Genomic DNA, 24,583 nt, shown 5'->3' with positions numbered 1-24,583 from the left:
TTGATAGCCTTGGATGTATTGAAAGCATTTTCTTTCTTTCTTTTTTTTTTTTTTTTAACTGCCAAATCGGCAGTCTGTTCTCTAAAGCTCCGGTTAGCGAGACTATAGGGTTTTATTCTGGCTGCAGAATAACTGGCTGGTGTGGCTTTGCAAAGGGGGGCAAAACGAAAAAAGAGAGAAAGAGGAGGGAGTACGTGAGTCGTCCAGTGCAATCTCTATTGTTTGAAAGTTACTTTTTATCAGAATTTGAAGATGAAAACGGTAAGGAAGACTTCACAATATTCAATTAAACCTTTAAGAAATTGTGCTTTGCTTGTCTTAGGAATAATGCTTAGATCTCAGTTTCTCTCTCTCTCTCTCTCTGTGTGTGTGTGTGTGTGTGTGTGTGTGTGCACGCATGCCTTATGGCAAAGAGTGAGTTTGACTAAACTCATTTTACAGGCAGAAATCTTTTAAACTCTAGACTACTCGCGGATAGAGAATTCCAGGGCTTACAGGTATTTTATGATGTGAAAAATATGCACTCATATGTATGAATTTGCGTGTTGTGTGAAATGAAATTGATTACGAGCATCGTGGTCTTTTAACTAATCACCGGATAGTGGTGGAGAAAGTAATGATGATGTGTGTTTTTACTTGATTTCCAGATTTTTGCAATTGCCTTCTGCAAATCCGTTTCATGTCAGTGTCTTAAGTATTCAGACAAGTGCATATTTCATGCCTGGGCTCCCAGGCCAGCAGAAGTGTGCTGGCTGTAGCACTGATGCTCTAGGATATGTTAAGCTCTTAATAGGCTAATCAGAGATGAAAGCGTGTGGTTTTGATTTACTTTTGCCCACTTGGGCCATGCTAGACTCAACCCCCTGGAGCCTTGTTTATCAGGGTATGTCTGTATGTATGGTATATGAGACTAAAGTTTAGGGATTGGGGAGAGAGAACAAGAGTGCTGGAGGAAGTATTGGAAAATCTGTCTGATAATATGTGCTCTAATTTCTGCCTTTGATAAGTTTTCCACTTGTGCTAGGGGCAAAGAAAGCAAGCCAGAGTAAGAAAGCACACTGAGAGGGAACAAGAGAGTAAGTTTCTTACTCTTGTTTTTATTTGAGCTGCTGGTGCAACGCGTTTGGGCCAAATGCCAACTGTCTGGGTCACACGCGTTTTATCCAAATAGATTTAGCGCTGCTGTCTGGAAATGGGCTGCTGAATGTTAACTTTAGGATCAACTCAACCAGGGCAGCTCAGACTGTTACCCTCTGTCTGGATGAAGTGGAATGGGAAGGGGGGTGATGAGGGTGTGCAAAGCCGGGGGCGGGGGAGCAGGACGACGATAAACCATTGCTTGGAAGTTTTAAAAATACACTGAATATAATTTTCAGTTTACTCTTATGTTCAGAGGTTTTTTTTTAAGATTTTTTTCTCTTTATTTTATTTTCTTAAGCTTATATTGATTAGACTGAAACATTTAGTGGTGAATTGGCAGCCCTTAAAATCCATGACAGGGGAAGAAAGGCAATGTAAAACTGGTGCATTTGAAGGCAAATAAGAAAATTAATTTGAAGATAATTATTTTCACCAAAGTGGTAGTGCAGTCTTGTTTATATTAATTTGGTGCTTAAATGTGAGCATTAGTGATATTTTTGGCGAATGCTGTATATAAGTTGATTTCAAGCAAATCAGCAAATCATTCATTTGCCACAAATGGCAGCAGATTATTCTGTGTGGTTGTATTAGTATTTTTGTGATTCCCCAGAGGAAACTCTTCTTCTAATCATTAAGATCTGAAATATTGTAGATAATTTTTAGTTAGGTCTAAGACCTGCAAATTAATCTCTATTCTTGTCTGTTCTTACTACTTCCTCTTCATTTCCTTAGCAACCAAAAGCAGCTATTAGTGGCTTAGGGTGGGTCTGGTGCCAAATCTTGCTGTTTGTGATCTTGGTGACAGAAGAATTGAGTTATCATAGTAAGGAAAGTTAGTAGCATATTTGGAACTAGTGGGGAGGGAGAGAAAAAAAGATGTAGATAATTTTTCACAGTTAGAAAAAGAAAATGAAGTTGTTCTTAATATTTTACACTAATATCAAGAAAGAAAAGCATTTTTTAAAGGAAAAATATTATTAAAAAACAACATTCTAAGTATTATGTAACTCAGGGCAATTTGAATTTTTTCTTTTTTCAAAAGATGAGTTATGAGTAAATTACGCAAATTGGTGACTAATTTTACAAAGTTTGTAGATAATCAAACTTTTTTATACTTAGAGCCCAACTGTGTTTTTAAATACAGTAGTTACCAAATGTTTGTTGAGAGAAAGTTTTGGAAAATGAAATGAAAAGTTTTTCATGTACAAATTTAAAGGACCTGAAGGGTTTAGGATTTTGTTGTATTTTCTATGGAGACCAAATCAGCTTTAAAATAAATAACCAGATTAAAGTGGATGAAAAGTGTTGAGAAAGATGTTAACCATGTTCTCTAGCTTCATAATAATAGTTAACGAGATTACTACTATAGCTACTTTTACATCACTTGAGTGGGAAGTCAGACCATAAAGAAAAATCAAGGAACAGGCTCCTGAGAAGTTAGTGCGCTTTACTAGGGCAGACTATGGAGAGAATCACTATAGTACAAGTTGTCTGGTCTTATTTCTTCTACATAACGAGTATAGCTTTCATCCATGGGAGCAGTTAAATTAGTCTTTAATTTTGCCGGCTGGTACATTTACACTATGAATAAAAATCATATACAAAAGTCAAAGTAAACTGGACATTTTGCTTATCTTTTCAAAATTAAAAGTTAAAAGTATTATTATCATAGCCTAGGTTCTTCACTCTGCTCTAAAAGAGAAGACAGCTTCCATATTGGCTCTATGATTTCCTACTATTCCACATTTTCAGGGAAGGAGGAATGTGAAATTATTTTTAAAGGAAAAGCTTTGAAAAGTAACGTATAGTAAGAGGGGAAGGGTAACTTTTATTTAGCCACTCATAGTACATGCTATCAGGTGCAGCTGAATTTGTTCTCTCAAAACATCTTTGTAAGGTAGATATTATTGTCTTAATTTTATAGTTGAGAAAACAGATCCAGGGAGGTTTTGTAGCTTGAAGTCAAACCAGGAGTAGCAAGCCTTTGTGTTTCCACAACATAATAGTGCTATAGCTCTTACACAACTGGCTAAGTTTATTAATGCATTGTGATTTCTGAGCAACTATCTAGCATCTTAGTGTTAGTTGAACTTTGGAAACTATTTTTTCTATACATATTTGATTAGCTTTCCCAACAGGTGTCAGAAAGTAGGTTAATTAACACAATTCACTCGTACTGTGTGGGTGACTAGGAGTGAGTAGATATGCTTCTTATAATTTCCTTGAGCTCGGCCAACTGAGCACTAATACACATGTTAAGTTTGATCTCTGAGCATAGGAGGTTTAAAAGATAACGAGGAGGGAAGGAGAAAGACATCTAATTTATTGATTGCCCATGTACCAGATACTGTATCTAATGATGAACAAGACCTTAACTCCAGTCTGTTTAATTCTAGAACTCCCGTTCTTTCTATTAAATTCCAAAGCCTTTCTTACTGAATAAGCCACTTTAGTTTACTTACTTTTTCTGTTAGTGCTACTATCCTAGCTAACTTAGACGTTTATAGGGTAATTCTAGAAAGGGTTGGAGTGAAGATTACAAAACTGAAGAACAAGACATTTCTTGAGGGGAAAAATTGTTTTCTAAATCAAGCCCATTATATTTTAAGTTTGCCATTAGTTTCAGTGTCCAAGAAAACAAAGGAAAGGTGTGGATGATTTAATACAAATATATCATGACTGCTAGAAAACGAACTCAAATGTCCTAACTGTAAATTCCTCCTTAAAAGAAGACTACAATTAAAGGAAGTGGAGGACCCATTTCATGTCAGATGTTATTACTGAAAACATTGTAGTGATTTGAAAAAACTAAGGATGAGTGCTGTTCATGAAAGAATAGTTATACATTAATATTTCATGGTTCAGTTTGGAGTATAGGACCATGTCTGAGAAGGTTGAAAACCAAGAATATGGATTCTTTTCTTTATTGTGATTGAATAATAGTGGGATTTAGTATTTTATATGTTTTTAAATTTGAGAATATGTAGTTTTTGTCTTGCCTAAATAGAAATAGGAGTTGTGGTATGAAGCAATTGTGTGCAAAGTTGCTTAAAAGAATGTTCATACTAATGGATTCCATTTGCGAACATATTGTACGACATGGTTGTAGAGAACTACTACTGAGCATTCATTCCAGAGTGTGCCTCAAGCTAGAAGTGTGATATAATGCACAAACTGAGATGTCTTTAGCCAGCTAGCCTGTGCATGAATGTGGACTCACTTGTTTTCTAGCCACCTGATCTCTGTGGATGCCAACTTGCTCATGTGTCAATTGGTGGCTGTATTAGTTATCAATTGCTGCGTAACAAATTCCCACAGAGTAAATAATTTAGCACACATTTGCTAACCCAGTTTCTGTGAGCCCAGCTATGACTAACTATGTTCTTCAGATGATGTTATAATCAAAGTGTTGGCAAAGACTGCGTTCTCTCCAGGAACCCTCACTGGAGAAGAATGGACTTCTAAGCTCATCTATCCCAGAACAGGATTCAGTAACTTCTATTGGAAGGGGCCCCAGTTTCTTTCCACTACTATGTGGAGGTTCTTCTGATTTCCTTTTTGGGAACATCTAAGTATTAAGTTGCTTCATCTAAGCCAATGAAGCAAAGTCTGGTACCAAGTTGCAAGCCAGGATCTTTTGTAATCGAATCATGGAAATGGCATTCGTTCAATATTGAGATACTTTCTTGACTGGAATTAAGTTAGTCAAGGGATGAGGATGACAGAAAAGTGTGGCTGTTATGGGGCAGGATCACTGAATCTGCCAGAATTTGTCTTACCACAGGGGTGGTGTTATTTTGTGAGTGCAAGGACATAATCTATATTTTAAATTATTTTAGTTTGACCTTAAACTACTTTTCTCTTTATTACTAATTAGGCTTCTGCTCAGGAACCAAATTTACTGTTTTTGCCATTACTAATACTAGTGCCTATTCCCACCATCTCCACCTCCTTGCCATTAGGCCTTTTGGAGTGAGTTTCTGTATCAGTAATGATTATATCCAACAGTTTGACTAATGAAATCCCACTCATTTCCAAGACTTAACTGAGATGCTGTTTTGCACCAGCTTTTCTTAATCCATCTTCACTGACAGAGGTTATTTCCTGCATCTAATCACCTATAACACACTTTTTAATATCACTTGGTCATTTTTCCATATGCTTTGAATTTTTGTGTTATTTATAAAGATTAGGAATTCGTTATCAAAGAAAAGGATTCTGTTTTAGTCTTTCTGCATTCTGCTATTTTTAAATTTCATTTTTAAACATGGTGAGAAAATATTTGTTGATTAATGAACTAACCTTCCAAAGGTCAGCAGTTTGGTCACTTGTAGCAATGAATGTGAGGCATTTTAGGTAGTTATAATAACCAACATTTCTACCTTTAAAGGGACTGAAGTATTTCACAGACCTTATTATTCACTTATCCTGTGTATGCATGATGATATTTTATTCTCTATTGATTTATTTATTCATTTATTTTCAAACCAACAAATATAGCAAATGTTTGTTAAGTGTCTACTATGTATATTTGGAATTTGAGATTTTTTAAAATATCTTCTACATAGTTCTTTATCTTATTTGTACTAATGTATCTTACAGAAGAGATTTAACTTTTATTCCAAAGGCAGATGTAATATTACCAAAATCAGACAGTGAGCTATGGCACAGTTGTGTACACAATAGCAACTGTTAAACTACACAAGGTGTAGTTGCCTTAGGTGTACTACTTTGGAGTTCTAAAATTACATGTGAACTTTTTGTCCTTTTTAGATACAGTTTGCTGTTAGTGAACTAGTTTTTAATCCTCTAGTTATTTTTTTCTTCTGATGTGTTATCTGTTGGGAAACCAGGTGGCCATGTATATAAATATTTTGAGTTCATATATTCTGAGTGAGGTAATTAGCCAGATGTGTGATATATGAGATAGGACTTGAGAACTGCTGTGATATTTGGAATGAAGTTGTAAAGACTTTTCAGGCAAATTATACAGAATTGAAATTACTTTATTTGAGTTGCCTCATAAGTCATGTAAGACTTCTAGATAAATTCTGTTCTACCATAAATTAGTTAAATTTTCTAGAAGTGTAGGTTGTGATACTATCTAAGAGTTCATAGGCAGATGATAAACCTCACTGTGTATTTATAGATCTGCTTGTCAGAACAAACACAAGTACCCCATAAAGCAGCACAGCAGTCTTGGATAGGAATAGGCTTAAAACGTTCTGTTGAGGAATGGCATAACACACTGTTTGTTCAGGACATACGATGGACTTAGATTGTGTAGTTTTTTTATGTGTCTATTTTACTAAAGGGAGGTTGGCATACCATGCTATCCATTGTTACCTTCAGCTTCATTATTTTTAAAATAATTGCTAGTCTCCACTTCAGATTCCTTCCCATTCCCTCTTCCTACCCCTCCCTCCTATTCCTCTTTTTTTCTTGATTCATAAAATATTGTGCATCCTTGACAAGCATTCTATAATCTCTAGCTCCAAGGTTCTTTTTTAGTTGTGGAATTATCCTTTTAGCCATTTAGATTTCTGATTATGTGTTTAACTATATTAAGTTCTTTTGAATTTATGTCCTCTGGCAGATATTCATTAATCTGTAGTAAATATGTCCATTCATGATATTTTCTCAGTTAACTCATACTTTCCCCTCTAGGTTAAAAAGTGGCTGTACTTATGTGACCCATCACTCTGAGCTTTGCTTATGAAAAAATTTATCATCATTATTCTCTCCATTTTTGGATCAAGAAAATGAATCCAGACATAGAAGAAAGTGAAAGATATTGGGGAAAAGTACCCGTTAAGCAGTGGAGCATCTAACAACTCATTTGCAAGAAGATTTAAGGAATTAAAATTGTTATGCTTCGATATTGGTGTGATATTGACTGTCTAGCTCATAGGTAGCCCTCTAGAACAACGTTCACTTTTCCAAATTATGGAAATTCCGTGGAAAACGTTGACTTGGATTTTGAGCCTCATCATGGCTTCTTCAGAATTTTATAGTGACCACAGACTTTCATACAGTTCTCAAGGTAGGATATCTTATTTTGAAATTTGATAGAAATTATCACAAAATAAAAACTCTGACTATATAGTTGGGTAAATAATTTCTTGGAAATATCTAGTCAGATGGAGCAGAAAGGAAGGTGCTGTCTGACTTGTCCCTCGGAGATAGCTGTCCCGTGGGTTTTAGGGTTGGCTAATCTTAAAAAATGATACACTCTAACCTTCTGCTTTTCCTGTGTTCTAATAGACTCATTCCTTGCTAGGGTTTTGAGTCAGGGTCATTTTACAACAGAATCCAAATGTTTGTGTTATAGAAGATGAAGAAACCAGATAAATTTGATTCAGACTCTTTTATACATGAACCCTTCATTTAAAACACAAAAATAATAACAAATACTTTCCAAACATAAGGGTTCTCATTCTTTAATTTATTTCTTATTTTAATTCAGACAATTGAACTTTATATAATAGAAATGACCTCAATAAAGAAAGCCCCAGGGGGAAATGTCATGTTGTAGTCCATGAACCAGTCCTTTTCTCATAGAATTACTGAAAGTTCTACCTTTTGGATCTTCCTCTCATGAATACCAGTAACAAATAATTTTTTTTTGGTGCTGTTGAAGGTGTTTCAGACTGGTACCTATTTGGAAGTCTGTCTGTAAGTAGTATACCTCTTAATCCACAAAACCATAGTATTTAACTGAATCTTATTTACAAAAAGAGAATCACCGTATTTTAAATTATTTCCACTGGTTAGAGTTTCATTGAACATTATCTTTATGGAGTAAGCTCCATATGTGGTCGGTGAAACAATGGGATGATACCCGGTTTCGCCTACTGGTAAACTTAACTCAATGAAGGTTTGGCTGAGAAAGAGATGGGTGATTAAGTAAGAAAACTGTGGGGCTATAGAGAAGGCTCAGTGGTTAAGAACACTGAGTGCTCTTTTGGAGGATCCATGCTCACTAACAAGCACCCATATGGCTGCTCACATCTGTCTGAAACTCTGGTTTCACTGATTCTGATGCGTTCTGACCTCCATGGAAACTGGGCATATATGATACATATACATACATACTTATTTATGCATATAAAATAAAAGATAATAAAGTGTATGAAAAGAAAATGTTTAATAGTTCTCTAATTTTTTGATATACTTGATTTTTAACATTTTATTAAGATGTAACATATAATTCATCTATTAAAGTATACATTTCAAAGGTTTTTAGTAGGTTTTATAACTACAGTATTACCGTAATCAACTTTAGTGCATTTTTAATATTTTTTTAAAAAGACTAAATAAAACAAACAACCAAACTAACAAAACCTGTACCCATTAAGAATCACTCCCAAATTCTCTATTCCTCTGTGATTTCTACACTTTGAAGTCTAGAGATTTGTCTCTGACTATTTCACATGAGTAGAATTATGTAATATTCAGTCTTTTGTGATGGGGTCTTTTTTTTGTTTTTATGTTAGAAAATGAACTTTGATTAGGAAGTGAGTCACTGTAGTGGTGCACACTTTTAATCCCAGCACTCAGGAGGCAGAGGCAGGTGGGTCTCTGGGTCAGAGGCCAGCCTGGTCTGTAGAGCAAGTTCCAGGACAACACAGAGAAACCCTGTCTCCCAAAACCAAAAAGGAGGAATGGGAAGAGAGATTGAGATAGATAGATAGATTAGATAGATAGATAGATAGATAGATAGATAGATAGATAGATAGATAGATAGATAGATGGCAGTTGATATGAAAGGTCACTCATGTGCAATAGCACATATCAGTACTGCTTTCCTTTCTGTTGGAGGATAATACTATCTAGCTTATCATCACCCATTTCATCATCAGGTGATGGGGAGTTGCATTATTTCTTTCCTTGGGCTGTGATGAATAGTCTTGATAAGAGCATTCACACATAGATTTTTACTCGAACATGTATTCTTTTTTTGTTGTATGTACCTAGGTTAGAATTATTGCTAAATGATCTGGTAATTCCTGTTTGACATTGTGAAGAGTTGTCAGATTGGCCTCTGAGGTGCCCTTGGCCTTTTACGTTCCTAGTGATGACTTTGTTCTTTGAAGACAGTTTATTCAGATCTGTAGAGATTCTCCATGGATGTTTTTTAATAGCTTACAAAAGTTAACTTTATCTGAGCTAAATAATTTTTAAAATATGTATGTACTTTTTCATGTACGATATTCATAATTCTAGAAGAACTTTTAAAATCCATATGTTAAAAGTTAAATTTAGGAAAGAAGACTAGTCCTTCACAAATAACTTTTTAAAATAATACTGTTTTGAGCAATTAACCATTGAAACTTAATCTTTTGATGTTATTCTTTCATTATGTATAATATAACATTTTTTATCCACACCTCACATATAATGATGTATAGTTTTAATTGACATCATTGTTTATATTGCTACTTCTTCTGTTAAAATTTCTTTTCTTCCATGTGCCTTTCTGCATTCTCTTCCTTGTGACTACAAAGAGGAATTCCTGACTTATCTTGAACACTACCAGCTAACTATTCCAATAAGAGTCGATCAAAATGGAGCCTTTCTCAGCTTTACTGTGAAAGATGATAAGCACTCAAGGAGAAGACGGAGTATGGACCTTATTGAGCCACAGCAGGCGGTGTCTAAATTATTTTTTAAACTTTCAGCCTATGGCAAGCACTTTCACTTAAACTTGACTCTCAATACAAATTTTGTGTCCAAACATTTTACAGTAGAATACTGGGGGAGAGATGGACCCCAATGGAAACATGATTTCTTAGACAACTGTCACTACACAGGATATTTGCAAGATCAACATAGTACAACTAAAGTGGCTTTAAGCAACTGTGTTGGATTGGTAAGTAGATATGATTTTAAACTTCTTCCTGAAAATAAATTCACAATGCAAATGTCTTTCCTGGGGGTAACATATATATGTAAGTGGTTTAAGTAGAAAGGTAAGAGTTTCATGTTCAAGGTTCTGCTGCTTTTACTTTTCATCTTTGTTCTTTTCATAATGCTTAGAATGATTTTCACAGGACAACTTTTTATACTCACTTAGAAACAGAGACTGGGTGACCTCTTAGACATCCTTTTATACTCAGAACTTCCTGTTCAAGTAGCAATGCTTCATCATTCATGAACAATTTCAAGGTATATTTGTATTTGGAAAATCACAACACTAACTAACCTTCAGGTTTTTCCACATTTGTCTCTGGTCGTTAACACAACTTTAAAGTAAGTTATCATCTACTTATAAGTTCTTAGAGCAAAATATAATGCCAGTGTCTATGTAATATTTCCTTAGTATTTATATAAAGACTATTGTTGAGACTATTTTATTTTGAAAATGGGTTCACGAGTGCAGGGTATTTGAGTCTACTATAGTAAAATGATAAATACACAGTCCACAGTTGCACATAGTAATGATTTCAGAGAAAATTCGACTTCTCCACTTCCTCTTCCACTTTTACCTTGTTCAAGCTAATACTGATGTTCCATTAAAACTTTATGTGTAAGGAATGCAAACACTTTTATGTTGTAGTTCTATTTTCAGCAACCATTTTTCTTCCTTACTTTAACAGGCACACATTATTATATTTAATTTCAGTAGAAAATAAACAATATAAGTACAGTAGAATTTAAATAAGTTCTAAATTAGGAAAAAACTATGTAATTGGGAAATAAATTTTACCAATTTTGTTCAGCTTTTCATTTTTTACAACTGCTGAGTAAAATGAGCTAATATAATTACTAAGAATTTAATACTCAAGTTTAATTTCCACAGAACATGTGCTTTATTGCTAGTTTTCTTATAAATAATATTAGGATTTTATATGGAAAATATTTGTTTGTTTAATTTTAGGAGTTTTTTTTTTGGCTTGTATACATCATAATGGGATCTGTAATGGAATCTCCATACAGTTGTGCCACTACAGTTTATTCTAATTCATTCCTCTCCTTGACCACTTTCCTCAGGCCTTCCTCCCTACACAGCTGATGCCTCCCCCCACCCCCCCAATTCTCTCCTTTCTGATTTACTATTACATGCATTATTCTGTTACACAGTAGTGATCTTTCCTTCTTTTCTCAGGATCCTGTTTCTAGTCTTCTGACCTATAAACACACATATGCACACAAACACACGCACATATGCATAATTTTAAATTTAGGCTCTGCATGAAAATAGGGTATTTCTGATGTGTCTTCTTTCATTTGTTGTAATGTTTTCCAGTTGAATCCATTTTCTTGAAAATATCATAATTTCTTTTTCTTTAACCATTCATCTCTTGATGGACATCTAGGCTGATTTTATCTTTTGGTTGTTGTGAACACTACAGCTAAACATGTGGATATCCAAGTATCTTTGTGGTGTGTTGACTTAGTATATGCATGAATAGGATAGCTGGGTTGTATTGGTAGTTTTTTTGAGGCCCTTTCATACTGAGTTTCTTAGTGGGAATACACAAGTTTACATTCCTGCCAGCAGTGTGCAAGCTTCCTGTTTGCCCATGTCCTGTCAGCATTACTTTCCAGGATGATAGTCATTCTTACTAGGATGAACAAATCTTAAAGGAGTTCTCATTTGCATTTTCAGTGGCTAAGGTTGTTGAACTCTTTTTCAAGTATTTATTGACCATTTGCATTTCTTCTTTTGAGAACTCTCTATTCAATTCATTATGCCATTTGTTGATTAGATGATTTATATGCTAGGTACTAACTGCCTGTGTGATGTATAGTTGGTAAATTCTGTACACTGTACCTTAATACTGGTGATTGTTTACTGTATAGAAGATTCCTAATTTCATTTGTAAATTCTTGGGATTATTTCTTGTATCATTGTGCATCTTTTCAGAAAATTTTCGCCTCTACTTATTTCATAAAGTATATTTTCCTATGTTTTTCTCCAGAAATTTTAAAGTTTCAGGCCTTACATTAATAAGGTGTTTGATCCATTTTAGGTGTGTGTTTGGGCAAATTGAGAGATATAGGCTTAGTTTCATTCTTATGTGGAAATTTCATTTTCCTAGCACAGTTTGTTATAAAGACTATCTCCATAGAGTGCTTGTTAATTTTTTGTCAACTTGAGACAAGCTTAAGTTCTTTCAGAAGAGGAACTCTCAACTGAGAAAATGATTTCACCACATATGCCTGGAATTACTCTTGTGTGGTATTTTTTGGCTTGATGATTGATGTTGAAGGGTCCAGACCACTGTGGGTGTTGTACCCCGCTAACCTCCTGACAGGTTGCTTTGGCTTGTATAAAAAAAGCAAGCTGAGCTAGCCAGTAAAGAGTATTCTTCCTTGGTCTCAGGTTCAGTTCCTGCCTGTGGGTTCCTGCCTGTGGTTTCTTGAATCTTAATCCATAAATTGTAAGATGAAATAAATTTTTAATGCCCCAAGTTGCTTTCGGTCATGTTTTATCACAGCAATAGGAATCTACCTAGGGCCCATGTGGCTAAAGCTGTAAGAGTTGATTTTTGTGTACTCTATTCAGTTTCACTGGTGTACAGACCTATTTTGTGCCAGTACTGTCATTCTTGTTGTTGCTGTTTACTATGGTTCTTACTATAATTTGAGATCGAATGTTGGGACACCTCCAGCATTACTCTTTCTATTGAAATATATGTTGCCCTTCATCCTTCTTCTTTCTCTTCCTCTTCCTCTTCCTCTTCCTCTTCCTCTTCCTCCTCCTCCTCCTCCTCCTCCTCCTCCTCCTCCTCCTCCTCCTCCTCCTCCTCCTCCTCCTCCTCCTCCTCCTCCTCCTTCTCCTCCTTCTTCTTGAGACAGGGTTTTTCTGTAGCTTTGGGTCCTGTCCTGGAACTAGCTCTTGTAGACCAGGCTGGCCTCAAACTCACAGAGATCCTCCTGCCTGTGCCTCCTGAGCGCTGGGGTTAAAGGTGTGCCCCACCATCGCCTGGCACCCTTTGTCTTTCTATATAATTTTATTATTGATTTTTTCTCCTTCTGAAAACAATGGCATTAGAATTTTGATGTGGATTGCATTGAATAGATTGTTTTGATAATATGGTATTGACATTTTCACAATATTGTTTCTTCCAAGCTATTGACAAGGGAAATCTTTTTGTTTACATTGCAGAGGTTTTTCAGCCTCTTGCTTAGTTTTTTTTTCTAAGATACATTATTTTAGTTTTGGAGACAAATTTGTGGATAGTTGATTTGTTTTTGTTTTCTGGTCATGTCTATTTGAGGGTCTGAATACTATGTTTGAATGTTTCTTTCTCTAGATTTAGGACATTTTCTGTTATAATTTTATTGAAGAAAGTCTCTATATCTTTATTGTTTATGTAATCTCTTTCTTTTGCCCTCTTGATCACATCCTAGAGTTCTTGTGCTTATTTATTATTATCTTATTTGTTTTCTCAAACATTACATCCTCACTGCAGTTTCCCTTCCCTTCCTTCCTCCCAGCATCCCCCACCCCAGATTCCTTCCTCCTGTTTCCCTTCAGATGAGAGCAGGCCTCCAGAGATATCAACCAAACATTCCATAACAAGTTACAACAAGACTAGGCAGAAACCCTCATATCAAGACTGGATGAGGCAACCCATGAGGAGAAAAAGGGTCCCGAGGGCAGGGAAAAGAAGAGTCAGAGACACTCCCTCTTCCCACTGTTGTCCCACACAACACAAAGCAGCGCTGTTTTATCTCCAGTGCAGCAGCTGCACCTGACTCTGCTTCTGTGTGTTAGGCAATAGTTGTGATTCTGCAGTTACTGCCCTGCTTCTGGTAGCCACCCTGCAGGACTTTTATGTCCCTGCTGCATCTGCCTCCTGCCCCTGCACCAAATGTAGTTTTAACTAAATCTCTCTCAATTTTACCAATAAGACTCGGCAGTCAGAGGATGGAGCTAAAACCCTCTAGCTCAGTGAGGCTGAGGCACCTAGCTGAACTTCCCTCTTCAAAGCATCTCAGAAAAAAAAAAAAAAAGTGTGCGGTTCTTTTGCTCCAAAAAAGATCTCCACACTCAGGGTCCCTCCCTACTACTTCTTGTATGTCCCTCTATGCATATTCTAGAGACCCTTTGACTCTCTATGTTTATTTTCTGTCAGCTACTTGCTAGTTCTGCCTCCTGACCCAAGGTTGATTTTATTTAATTAATGCAAATGCAAACTTGGGGTTCACACTGTTATTATATATCCATATGTGAATTTCCTTTTAAATACAATATTTTAGCCTTGGATTTGGATTGGAGAATTGATAGTTATCACTGAAAAGTATGTGTTAATTCCTACTGTTTTGTTAGTTTTATTGTATTTTGTGTTTTTCTGTTCCTCAGATACTGTTCTAGTGTGGATTATTCTTTCATAAAACTTTATAGATCTGTTTACCTTTCTTATCAGTTGGAAGGATTCAAGTATATTCGTAGATCTGGTTTAGTGGTCATCAATTCCTTCAGCGTGCTTTTATCATGGAAAGTTTTCTTTTCTCTTTTGATTATTACAGGTAGTTTTGCTGGATGTAGTATTCTAGGATGGAAGTTTTTCTCCTTTAGAGCTTGTAATAATCATTCTGAGTCCTCATGGCTTTTAAAGTTTTTGTTGATGGTCCTACCCTTTTATAAGTGACTTTGTGTTTTTCCCTTGAAGCTTTCAATGTGCTTTCTTTGCTCTGAATTTTTAATATTTTAACTATACTAGATCATGGGGATGTTCCTCGATGGTCTTCTTATATTTGGTGTCGAAATACTTCTTATACTTGGATGAGCATCTCTTTCCCTGGATTTGGTACATTTTCTTGAAAATATTTTTCTTTGCCTTTAGCATGAAATTCTTCTCCTATACACATAGATTGTTCTTTCATGCATCCTATAGATCTTAAATGTTGCATTGTTCTTTCTTATTAATTATCGTTGTCATTGTTTGATTGTTTTAATTCCTTACATTCTCTTTAAGCCTGGATATTCTGTTTTCTCCTTGATCGATCTATTGGTGAGGTTGCTCATGGAGCTTTTTATTTGACTTACTGAATTTTTCATTTCCAATATTTCAGGTATTTTTGAGTAATATATTTCATTAAACTCTTTTTTTGTTTTCTCTTGGAATTTGTTCAAGAATTTATTTGTACACTCTGAACTTTTAATACACCACTTACATTCATTCCTTTGAATCTATTGTCTAGGTTTTCATTTAATTTACTCTAATTGGAGGACATGATTGCGCATTTAGTCACTTGGAGTAGTTATATTGCCTTTAATTTTCAAAGCACAAGTAACAAAACAATGTGCTTTTATTCTAATATGTATTAAGTATATTCATATTGTATCATGTTACAATTTTTTGCTTTTAGACTATTATTTATTTATTATTATGAAAGTATTATCATTATTATAGAACCACTGAAAATATTAACTGCTATATAATATATTTAATATATTTAAAATATTTTGATGACTTTTTCACCACAGTAAGTTTTATTGATAATTCTATATTTTGCTCTGTAAGTAAAATATTCTGAAAAGTGTCCATTAATTTTGTCTTCTAGTTATCAATAGATATTTAAAGGAATTTGGGCACATGTGTACACATAACAAAATTTAAGAATTGTGGTATAAAATATTGAAAGCAGTGCTTATTTGAGAAATGATATTGCAGAAACTAACAGTGATTCAGAAAATTAAAATATTTATTTAGTGACTTGAGGTCACATAACTGCAATGGAAATAGAGAAGATAATGGTATGAGAACCTGGTGTTTCATATAGAAAAAAAGAAAAACTTTGGAGGTGGTAGTGAACCATCATTCCAGATTATACCAAGTCATTTAGAGAGTTTGATATTCTTGTTGGAACATTCACCAAAGAAACTGAAGATGTAGGAAATTATGATTGGTTTGAGTTTGACAAAGAACACTGGGACGTGTCTAAGATGATGGGTAAAGGAGTAGGCCATAGAATCAGAAGGAATAGAATCGAATCAGGAAGAGCAGCTTGGGTTTCCTGTAGAAACCCAGCAGTGAAGATATGACATTAGTCTTCATGATTCTGATACAATTAGAATAAGTGTGAGTAGGGATGCTGAGGGACATAAGAGTAGTGCTCTTGTCAGCCAGCCACAATTTTCTGGGGACTTCACTTATCCAGGTGTTCCTCTTTTCTAATCTTATGGTAATTTTTCCTTCCTCCCCTCCAGTCAGGTATTGTGTAGGTCCCTGCTGTCTCTTACCTCATTGTGGTTGTCTTTTCTGTGGGACTGCCATCCCCAAAATAAGGACACGAGAGTTTTTATTATTATGAAAGTTTGGCCTTGAGCTTAAGCTTGTTCTCCAATAGCTCATATAACTTAAATTAACCTGTTTCTATTTATCTAGGTTCTGGCACGTGGCTTTTGCCTCTTTCCCATTCTGTATATTTGAGTTTCTCCAGTCTTGTGGGTGTCTCTTGCATTCCTAGATTCTAACCCTCTGTGTTCCTCTCTCTGCCTGGAAGTCCCACTTAACCTCTTCTGCCTACCTATTGGCTGTTTGGCTCTTTATTAAACTAATCAGGTGCCTTGGGCATGTGAGGTACAACATAGGAACATCTTCATGCAGTGTAAATAAATATCCCACATGACCTTGTTTTCTTTGGCTTGGTCTTTTTATCAATACATCTTTCTTCACTTTCTCATTTACTTTATGCAAGCTTCTGTTCAAATAGCATTATATTTTGTGTGTGTGTGTGTGCAGGTGTGCATGTGTGTTCCAATGCACGTGGAACCCAGTAATCAGTCTCAGGTGTCGTTCCTTGGGTGCCATACACTTTGGTTTTTGAGACAGAATCCTCATTGACTTGGGCAAAGTAAGTTAGACTGGCTGACTATTGAGCCTCAGTGGTCCATCTTTTCCCATCTCCCTAGAGCTCGACTTACTCTAGGGAGCAATATTACAAGTGTGTGACTCCATACCTGCATGTGTACATGGTTTCTGGGGCTTCATCTCAGGTCTGAAACACATGAGGCAAGTACTTCACCAACTGAGTTATCTCTACAGTCCAAATAGTGCATCCAAGAGGATATTTCCAAATATTGTAAGTAGTTTGCGTAAGCTTCTTATAATTCTCTGTTCTTTTTTCATTGCCCTTTCTCCTTTTCTTAACACCACAATCTGATATACCATTTATATATGTAATCAATTACCTTTTCCTATTAGAGTGTAAGTATTATGACAGAGCCCAGACTTTCTTTGATTCACTGTTTTACCTCCATCATCTAGTATAGTTTTCATACTACCAGAGGCACTCAATCAGAAACAGCCCTTAGGTGATGAGATAATTATAATATAGTGATTAAGTGTCTAAACTCTGAGGTCAGTCAAATGAGTTTTCTGCTACAATTTGCCCCTTTAGCTTATTTGTAAAGCTGATCATATTGTTTATTTCATAGAACTATTAAAATTAAGTGAAACATGTGAAAACATTTTATAGGAAACGTATTACATGAAACCTCATAAATGCCATTTCAGAATGTTTTCATTCTTGAAAGGTTTCTTCTTTCTTGCTTATTAGCTTTCTGAATCTGTTTTCCCTCAATAACCTGAGATTTTGTTAGTGGTTTCAACTTAATACTGATGACAGACCAGTATGACTTCAGTGTCCTAATCTTTGTGGTTCAAACCCTAGATTGCTGTCCTACATTTTCTTTTAATCAAAGTCTTAACAAAACATGACTATGTTTTTAAAAACACTCTGCTCAGTTTTCTAGGACATTGTTAAATTGCCTGGTAAGTTCATTTTTACACAGATATTGGAGTTTGTTATAGTGTATTGAGTTATTCCTCAGGGTTTGTATTTAATATAGGGTCTGCTACCCATAAGGATATAAACAATCATAAAAAAAAACATAAAGTTACTAAGGCTCCTTTTTGTTGTTGTTTTGTTCCTCAACTCATTTTGTGTAGGTTGTGGGTGAATGACAACCTACTCTGTAAGTTATAACACATCTGATTATGTTTTATCTATCTAAGCATATAGTAGTTCGAATGAATTTCTCTAAATAGAATCATAAAAGTTTAAAAATCAAAGGGACATTAGAGATTATTTGGACTAGATGTTTTCTAGTTTTGTTTTTCTTTTTTAGAAAAAGGAAACCTTTTTTCTCATATGAACTATTATTTGGACACTTAGTACACGGATTAATAAAAACAGCTGATTCTGAGCCCTGGAATCCAAGTCTAGGTCCCGCTTTGTTGTCTGGTACAATCCCTTTAGGGTACTTTATAGAACCCTAAAGGCTCCCCAGAGTGTTGTTTAAAATGAGTAATTTAGAGCAGTTCTTTCATTTTTCTCAGCTGGGGAAATAGGAAAATGAGAGTTTGTATTTTAGCTGGTGTTAAATGCTAGTAGGGTGAAGAGCCATCCTTGCATATAACGTATTTAGGAAAGCAGGATTAGAAGAGCAATGTTCTTCTTATTTATTTTGTGGAGTTCTTATTTTTTATGCAGGTAATTTTCCCCATCTCATTTCTTTTTCATTAGTAAACTATTTGAACCTACTGCATATGGGACACATCTTGGGGCTGTAGCTGATACAAAGAAATATAAAACATAATGCTTTTCTTGAAGAAAGCAATGGTTTAGTTGAAAGTTAGAACACGGAGGAAGAACATAGTACTAAACTTAATTAGCTTCAAGATTTGTGCTGAACCAGTGTGAATTTACTGTAATTAAATAAATTTCTAGATTAAATAAATAAATTTATGGAATTGAATCAACTGAAAATAAATGATGTTGATAATAAGCTCTAATTTAGCTCAGAGGCATTATACCACTCCATTTAAGCCTGAGGAGCTTTTAGGAGCCATATGACAGCTGAGTAGGAGGTAACTAAATAGGCATGATGTGATGTAGTACTGTGGGAAACCAAGGAGCTTTTTTTTTTTTTTTTTGAGTTGCAGCAAATCCCTTTTCCTTTCTCTATATATGCAGTGTTGGGCAATCCTTGATTTTTAAGCCTGTTACTTCATATCCAAATGGGAACACATATTTTAGAAAAACATTAATCAGTATATCACAGACCTCAAATGTTCATGGTTACCACTGAAAAAGTTTATTTCTCCCTTGGTTAGTATTTACATCAGGCTGTTTTGTAAGAGGTCGTTCAGGGACCTAGCAGCCTTCTTTTTTGGCTTTTGCTGTCCCTAAATTTGGGAGTCCTTCCATTCAGTTGGCAGTAGGGAAGCAGGGAGTGGAGAGTTCCTCTGGAATGGTATTCAGAGACTGAGCCTGAGGGTGATTTACAGCCCCTGCCTTTTGTATTGGGTAAAACTTAATAATAACAAAGCTGCACCTAAACACAGAGAATGAAGTTATGTACAATTTGGAACTGAACTAGGTTTTTATAGCTGTCTCTACTAACTCAAAGCGTTTTTGAGGGAATGGGCATTTGACATATTTAGAGGGTGCAGAACATGTGCAGGTATTTAATTGTCTTAAAATTTGAAGAAATTTACATAATGCTCTACTTAATATAGAAAATAAACAAAATTTAAATTGACATATATTTTAAGCTCTGTTTTGAGGAGATACTGATTTGTCTTTTAATCTTGGTAATAAAGATATTTATATAAAATGACCCTTCTAGGTAAACCCTTTGTTGCTCCTTCTTTTAGCATGGTATTATTGCTACAGAAGATGAAGAGTATTTTATTGAGCCTCTAAAGAATACTACAGAGGATTCCAAACATTTTAGTTATGAAAATGGCCATCCTCATGTTATTTACAAAAAGTCTACACTCCAGCAACGACATATCTATGATCATTCTCATTGTGGGGTTTCAGGTGAGTGCAAGGTTTTGGGAAGCTTTGTGTATTGCTAATGTCTTTTTTTTTTTCTGGAAAGTGAAACATTATTAATGATAAAACTATACATGCCAAGTTAGATGTATAATGTCCAGAACCATCTTAAAAAGTATTACCTGGTAATAGTTTTAAGTCAGTTTGGAGGCTGTTTAAAGAATTCTTAAAATGTGTCTATATAAAATTTGACTTTTTTTTTTTTTTTAAAAAGAAGTGTAGTTCCTTATTTTATTTACAACTTGCATGCAGAGGTTTTCTATAGCACCCCGTACTGTTGGGTTAGCTTGATGTTTTCATGCTGGTATCAGGAATACACACACATCTTGGAGGCCTTCAAACATTTAAGGTTGGAAGCCTTTAAACATATCCCGGGTTGTGATAGCACTGAGTGCACAGCAGGGTCGACAAACCCAGGTTTCCGTGGTCAAGAAAAGTCTCATGGGAGATCGCACTTTTCAGCTGAGACCTGAGGGGAAGAGGAACATATCTATGCCAAAGAGGAAAGTCAGCTGATACAGGGCTTCTAATGAGTTATTATATTGAATTTAAAAAACAAAACAGAATATTATTTATCATTTCTATATACATACATATCATGGTAGATATATAATTACATATGATATATACTGTCTTTATTGGACATTTGTAGATAAAATACGCAGAATTTATTGTCTGACATACTGACAACCAAGCAAACTAATAATTTAAAAAACTAAAAGTTTGAAAATGGTAACAATTAGAATGGTGCTGATAGGAGCACTGAGAAGCAGCTTATGATAAGGTTCAGGTATGTCTACATAATCTTTCAATGCTTTAAGTTAAAATAAATAGAAATTGAATGGCTCAGAGAAGTAAAACTGATCAAATTAGTGGGACTTATTCTATTTTTAAACAGTAATCTGTTTAGCCAGAGGAATGAACAGGCATAATTTATAAATTAATGATTTTGTGATAGCAGATGACTGAAGAGGAGAAACTGAAGTTTTATTAATACAAAAAACATGTTGACAATCATCACAACAATATTTATTATAATATTTTTCTGTGAAAAACACTTATTACTCCACTGCTTTTGATGGCTGGAAGCCTGACTAGATGGGTCATTGCTTAGCCTTAGCTAGAGCCAATATCTTCTCTGGTATCTTGGCTGAAGAATAGTCCACTTCCCCATTTGCTTGGTTCTTCCCAGAGTTCAATTCTTTGTGGTTCTATAGCTTTAGTCTTGACATGCCTGTGGGAACCTGTAGTTCCTTTCCATGAGTTAAAAACCATGATTGCTTGCCCTCTTCAAGCCAGTAAGGAAAAGTCTAGAGGTGGCAAATGCACAGTATTGTATAACATAATCATGTATTTATATATACGTAATTACTTGTATTCCAATTTGGGGTCCTACCCACACTCATAATAGAGTATTCAAGACAGGGCTATTGTGGTAACCTATGGGTTTCAGGGTCGTTGTGGTAACCTATGGGTTTATTTGCCACAACTGGACATGAGCAGACACTGTTTTGGAGTAGGGAGTAGAGTATTGGGAAAATTGATATGTCCCTGCCTCCCTTGACCTTTAGAAATAAAGAGAATTATTTAATCTATGTGAACTCCAAAGTATTTAACTGTTTCTTCTCATGGTCATGTTTCATTTCTTCTTTGTAACGTAAAATTTCTCCATCTTACCAATGCACGGTTTCAAAAAGGCAAAAGCTAATGGAAGACCAATTAAAATAGTGCCACTTTCTGTCAATTATATATTAATTAAAATTTTCCTCATTAAACATTTTAGATACTGGAGGTGTAAATTTTTAATCTGCATAAAGACATGGAAGAAATGCTCAAATTTAATTAATAAAGAAAAATATAAAAACATAATGATGTATTTACAAATGGCATACAACTAAAACTGAGGAATATATTGCATGAACCATGCCAAATATGGTTTTTAGAATAACCAACTAAAATGCAGTTTTGTGGAGCCTAGTCCTAGTGGGCACGTCTACAAAACACTCTCTACATAAGGCCCAAGGAACAGACGACAGAGCAGATAAGAACAAAGGACTGGGAGTTGTCTGAGAGACTTTGTCTCCTAGTATTGTCAGAAACCACACCCTTAAAGTCTTAGCAACAAGACTCCCTAACTGTGATCTGAGCAAGGGTGACACCAATAGATATGCCCAAGTCAATGGTGGGGTGTGTTGGAATGGCTTTTGGCTTCAGCCCTATACAAAGAACTATAAGCAACTAAGCAATGCTGAGAGTGGAAGAAATAGTCTTTTTCAGGGAAGAGCACACCAGTGGGTTACCCAATACCAAATGGTCAGCCCTGAAAACATACATACAAGTAATATTATACAGACTGAGTACACACACACTCCTAACAGCAATTAATGAAAAAAGAGGTCATAAATTTAAAAGGATCAAGGAGGGGTATATGGCAGGTTTTGGAGGGAGGAAAGAAAAGGTAGAAATGATATTCTCAAAAAAGAGTGTGTTGCTCTCAGGTCTCATGTTATTATTACCCCTACCTTTATTTTATTTTCTTGTTTCCATTTTCCAAGTGTGTGTGTTTGTGTGTGTGTGTGTAAACATGTTATTTGTTTGTTTCTTTTGCTATGTATGGGTGCATGTGTGTGTAGCATGCATGTGTATAGTACATGTGCTTAAGGTGCCACCTGGATGATGTCGAAAATCATTCTCTTTGTCTTTTCACCTATTTATCAAGTCAGGGTCTTTATATCCAGCCTACAGCTCACTTCTGGGATTAGCCTTGATACCCAGCTTGCTCTTGTTATCCCGTTCCTGCCTTCTGAGGTTGGATTACAGGTGATTTGCCTCACTCACCTGTATTTAAGTGAAGCTTGTGAGGGGGTCAGTAATACTCTGTGTGTTCTGCCAACATAAATAGTTGTAGACAGCAAAATTTTGTGGGAAGCCTAATTCATAGCTTTTTAGAACTGAGAAGAAGAGAATAGGATCTAATTAAAACTTTTTTTAAAACTTTTATTTTATGTCTATTGTTATTTTGCCTGCATATGTGTCTGTGTGAGGGTGTCAGATCTTGGAGTTCCAGACATGTGAGCTGCCATGTAGTTGCTGGGAGTTTGGAAGGGCAGTCAGTGTTCTTAATCACTGAGGCATCTCTCCGGGACCGCCTAATTAAGACATTTTAACAAGAGTATCTTACTGTAATACAGATGCCTTTCACATTGGGGATAGATACTTCATCATAGTCGTTTTCTGTCTGCATGGTTTTAGTCTAGTTTGGAAGTTTAGGCCCTAGTTTATTTTAATCGTAAATGGTTCATTGCAGTATATACTCCAATTTAGAATATAAATAGTCACTGGAATAATAGGAAATGACTTGTTTAAAAATCTATTAATTACTTCACTTTATAGGTATATTTTATTTTCATGAGCAATTGAATGATAATTTTTCAGATAAGATAACTAATTTGAAGATTTGAAAGTTTTTCTTGTTTATATAGTTCTTTACTCTTCTTATTTTGAATATGTTAATCCATTAGAGAGTTTATGAGAAACCTATCTACATGAGATCTATACATAAGTATATTTTGTTAGTGAATTTATCTGAACTACTTATTACTTTTATCGTAGATCTCACAAGACATGGCAAACCTTGGTGGCTGAATAAGACATCTGCTTTTTCTTCTTTCCCACCAATTAATGACACACATCTTCACCGCAGACAGAGAAGATCTGTGAGCACTGAGAGATTTGTGGAGACACTGGTAGTGGCAGACAAAATGATGGTGGGCTACCATGGCCGTAAAGACATTGAACATTACATTTTGAGTGTGATGAATATTGTAAGTTTGATCCCTCTATATACTGTCTTACTAAGTAGTTTGTTGTGTTTTATACTAAAGTAATGAATTTTTACTGAAATAAATAATGATAAACTTTCATTTGTATAAGTTGGTAAGAAATGAATTTGAATCATTTTAATTAACTGCTTGGGATTGAGTCTAGAACTTTTACTCTGAAAACATAGACATGCACTGCCATGTCATTTTGTTGAGTTTTTTCAACCAGACTAAGAATTTGTCAATTGACCTTTTTTGGGGAGGCAGGGGGACAGGGTCTCTCTATGTAACCATGGCTTGCTGAATTTCACTATGTAGAATGAACTAGATCTGCTTGATTTAAGGCATGTACCACCATACCTGGCTGGTCAATTAACTTTTAAATTACATAGAAAAAAATGTAAAATATCTTGTTGTTCATTTTTAGTTAATACCAGTGTTTAAAAATGAGTCCTCAAGTCTTGTTTAAGGAGCTTGGGACATCAACTCATATTAAAGATTTTGTGATGCATGCAGTTCTTCTCTAGGAGAGGATACTTCTTGTAGATTTACATAAAATCCTTTAACCAAAGCATCTTGAAGATGGAGTCCTAAGTAGTATAGGGTAAATGAATATCTTTAAACATACACCATTAAGACTTAAAAATTGCTTTTTATGCTTTTTAGAAATTCAAAATATCATTCCATTATTTTTGTCTGACTTTTTGTCTTTTCTTATTTTCTGGAGGTCAGGTTGCCAAACTTTACCGTGACTCCAGTCTAGGAAACGTTGTGAATATTATAGTGGCTCGCTTAATTGTTCTCACAGAAGATCAGGT

The 24,583-nt window shown here is 35.2% G+C and overlaps 1 protein-coding gene across 6 annotated transcripts in view; it reads left to right on the top strand.

The window, feature by feature from the left end:
- Adamts6 (ADAM metallopeptidase with thrombospondin type 1 motif 6) overlaps positions 1-24,583 on the top strand; it is a 216,220-nt gene continuing 191,637 nt past the window's right edge. For 5 of the 6 annotated variants that reach the window (XR_007595091.1, XM_050160420.1, XM_050160418.1 and 2 more), the window contains exons 1-6: positions 1-261; positions 6,808-7,183; positions 9,648-10,012; positions 19,761-19,929; positions 23,557-23,768; positions 24,498-24,581. Coding sequence is in view for 4 of the 6 variants with exons in the window: in XM_050160420.1 (XP_050016377.1) it covers positions 7,087-7,183; positions 9,648-10,012; positions 19,761-19,929; positions 23,557-23,768; positions 24,498-24,581 (927 nt within the window). In the remaining 2 variants the exon portion in view is untranslated. Of the gene's footprint in view, positions 262-6,807; positions 7,184-9,647; positions 10,013-19,760; positions 19,930-23,556; positions 23,769-24,497; positions 24,582-24,583 lie in introns of those variants that run through there. The other variant, XM_050160421.1, reaches the window with a different exon arrangement.

This window comes from Alexandromys fortis, unplaced genomic scaffold (genome assembly GCF_014885135.2).
Source record: "Alexandromys fortis isolate MF-2015 unplaced genomic scaffold, M_Fortis_MF-2015_v1.1 scaffold_76, whole genome shotgun sequence".
NCBI lineage: Eukaryota > Metazoa > Chordata > Mammalia > Rodentia > Cricetidae > Alexandromys > Alexandromys fortis.
Note: the sequence above shows the minus strand (reverse complement) of the source record. Positions and strands in the feature narration are given on the sequence as shown.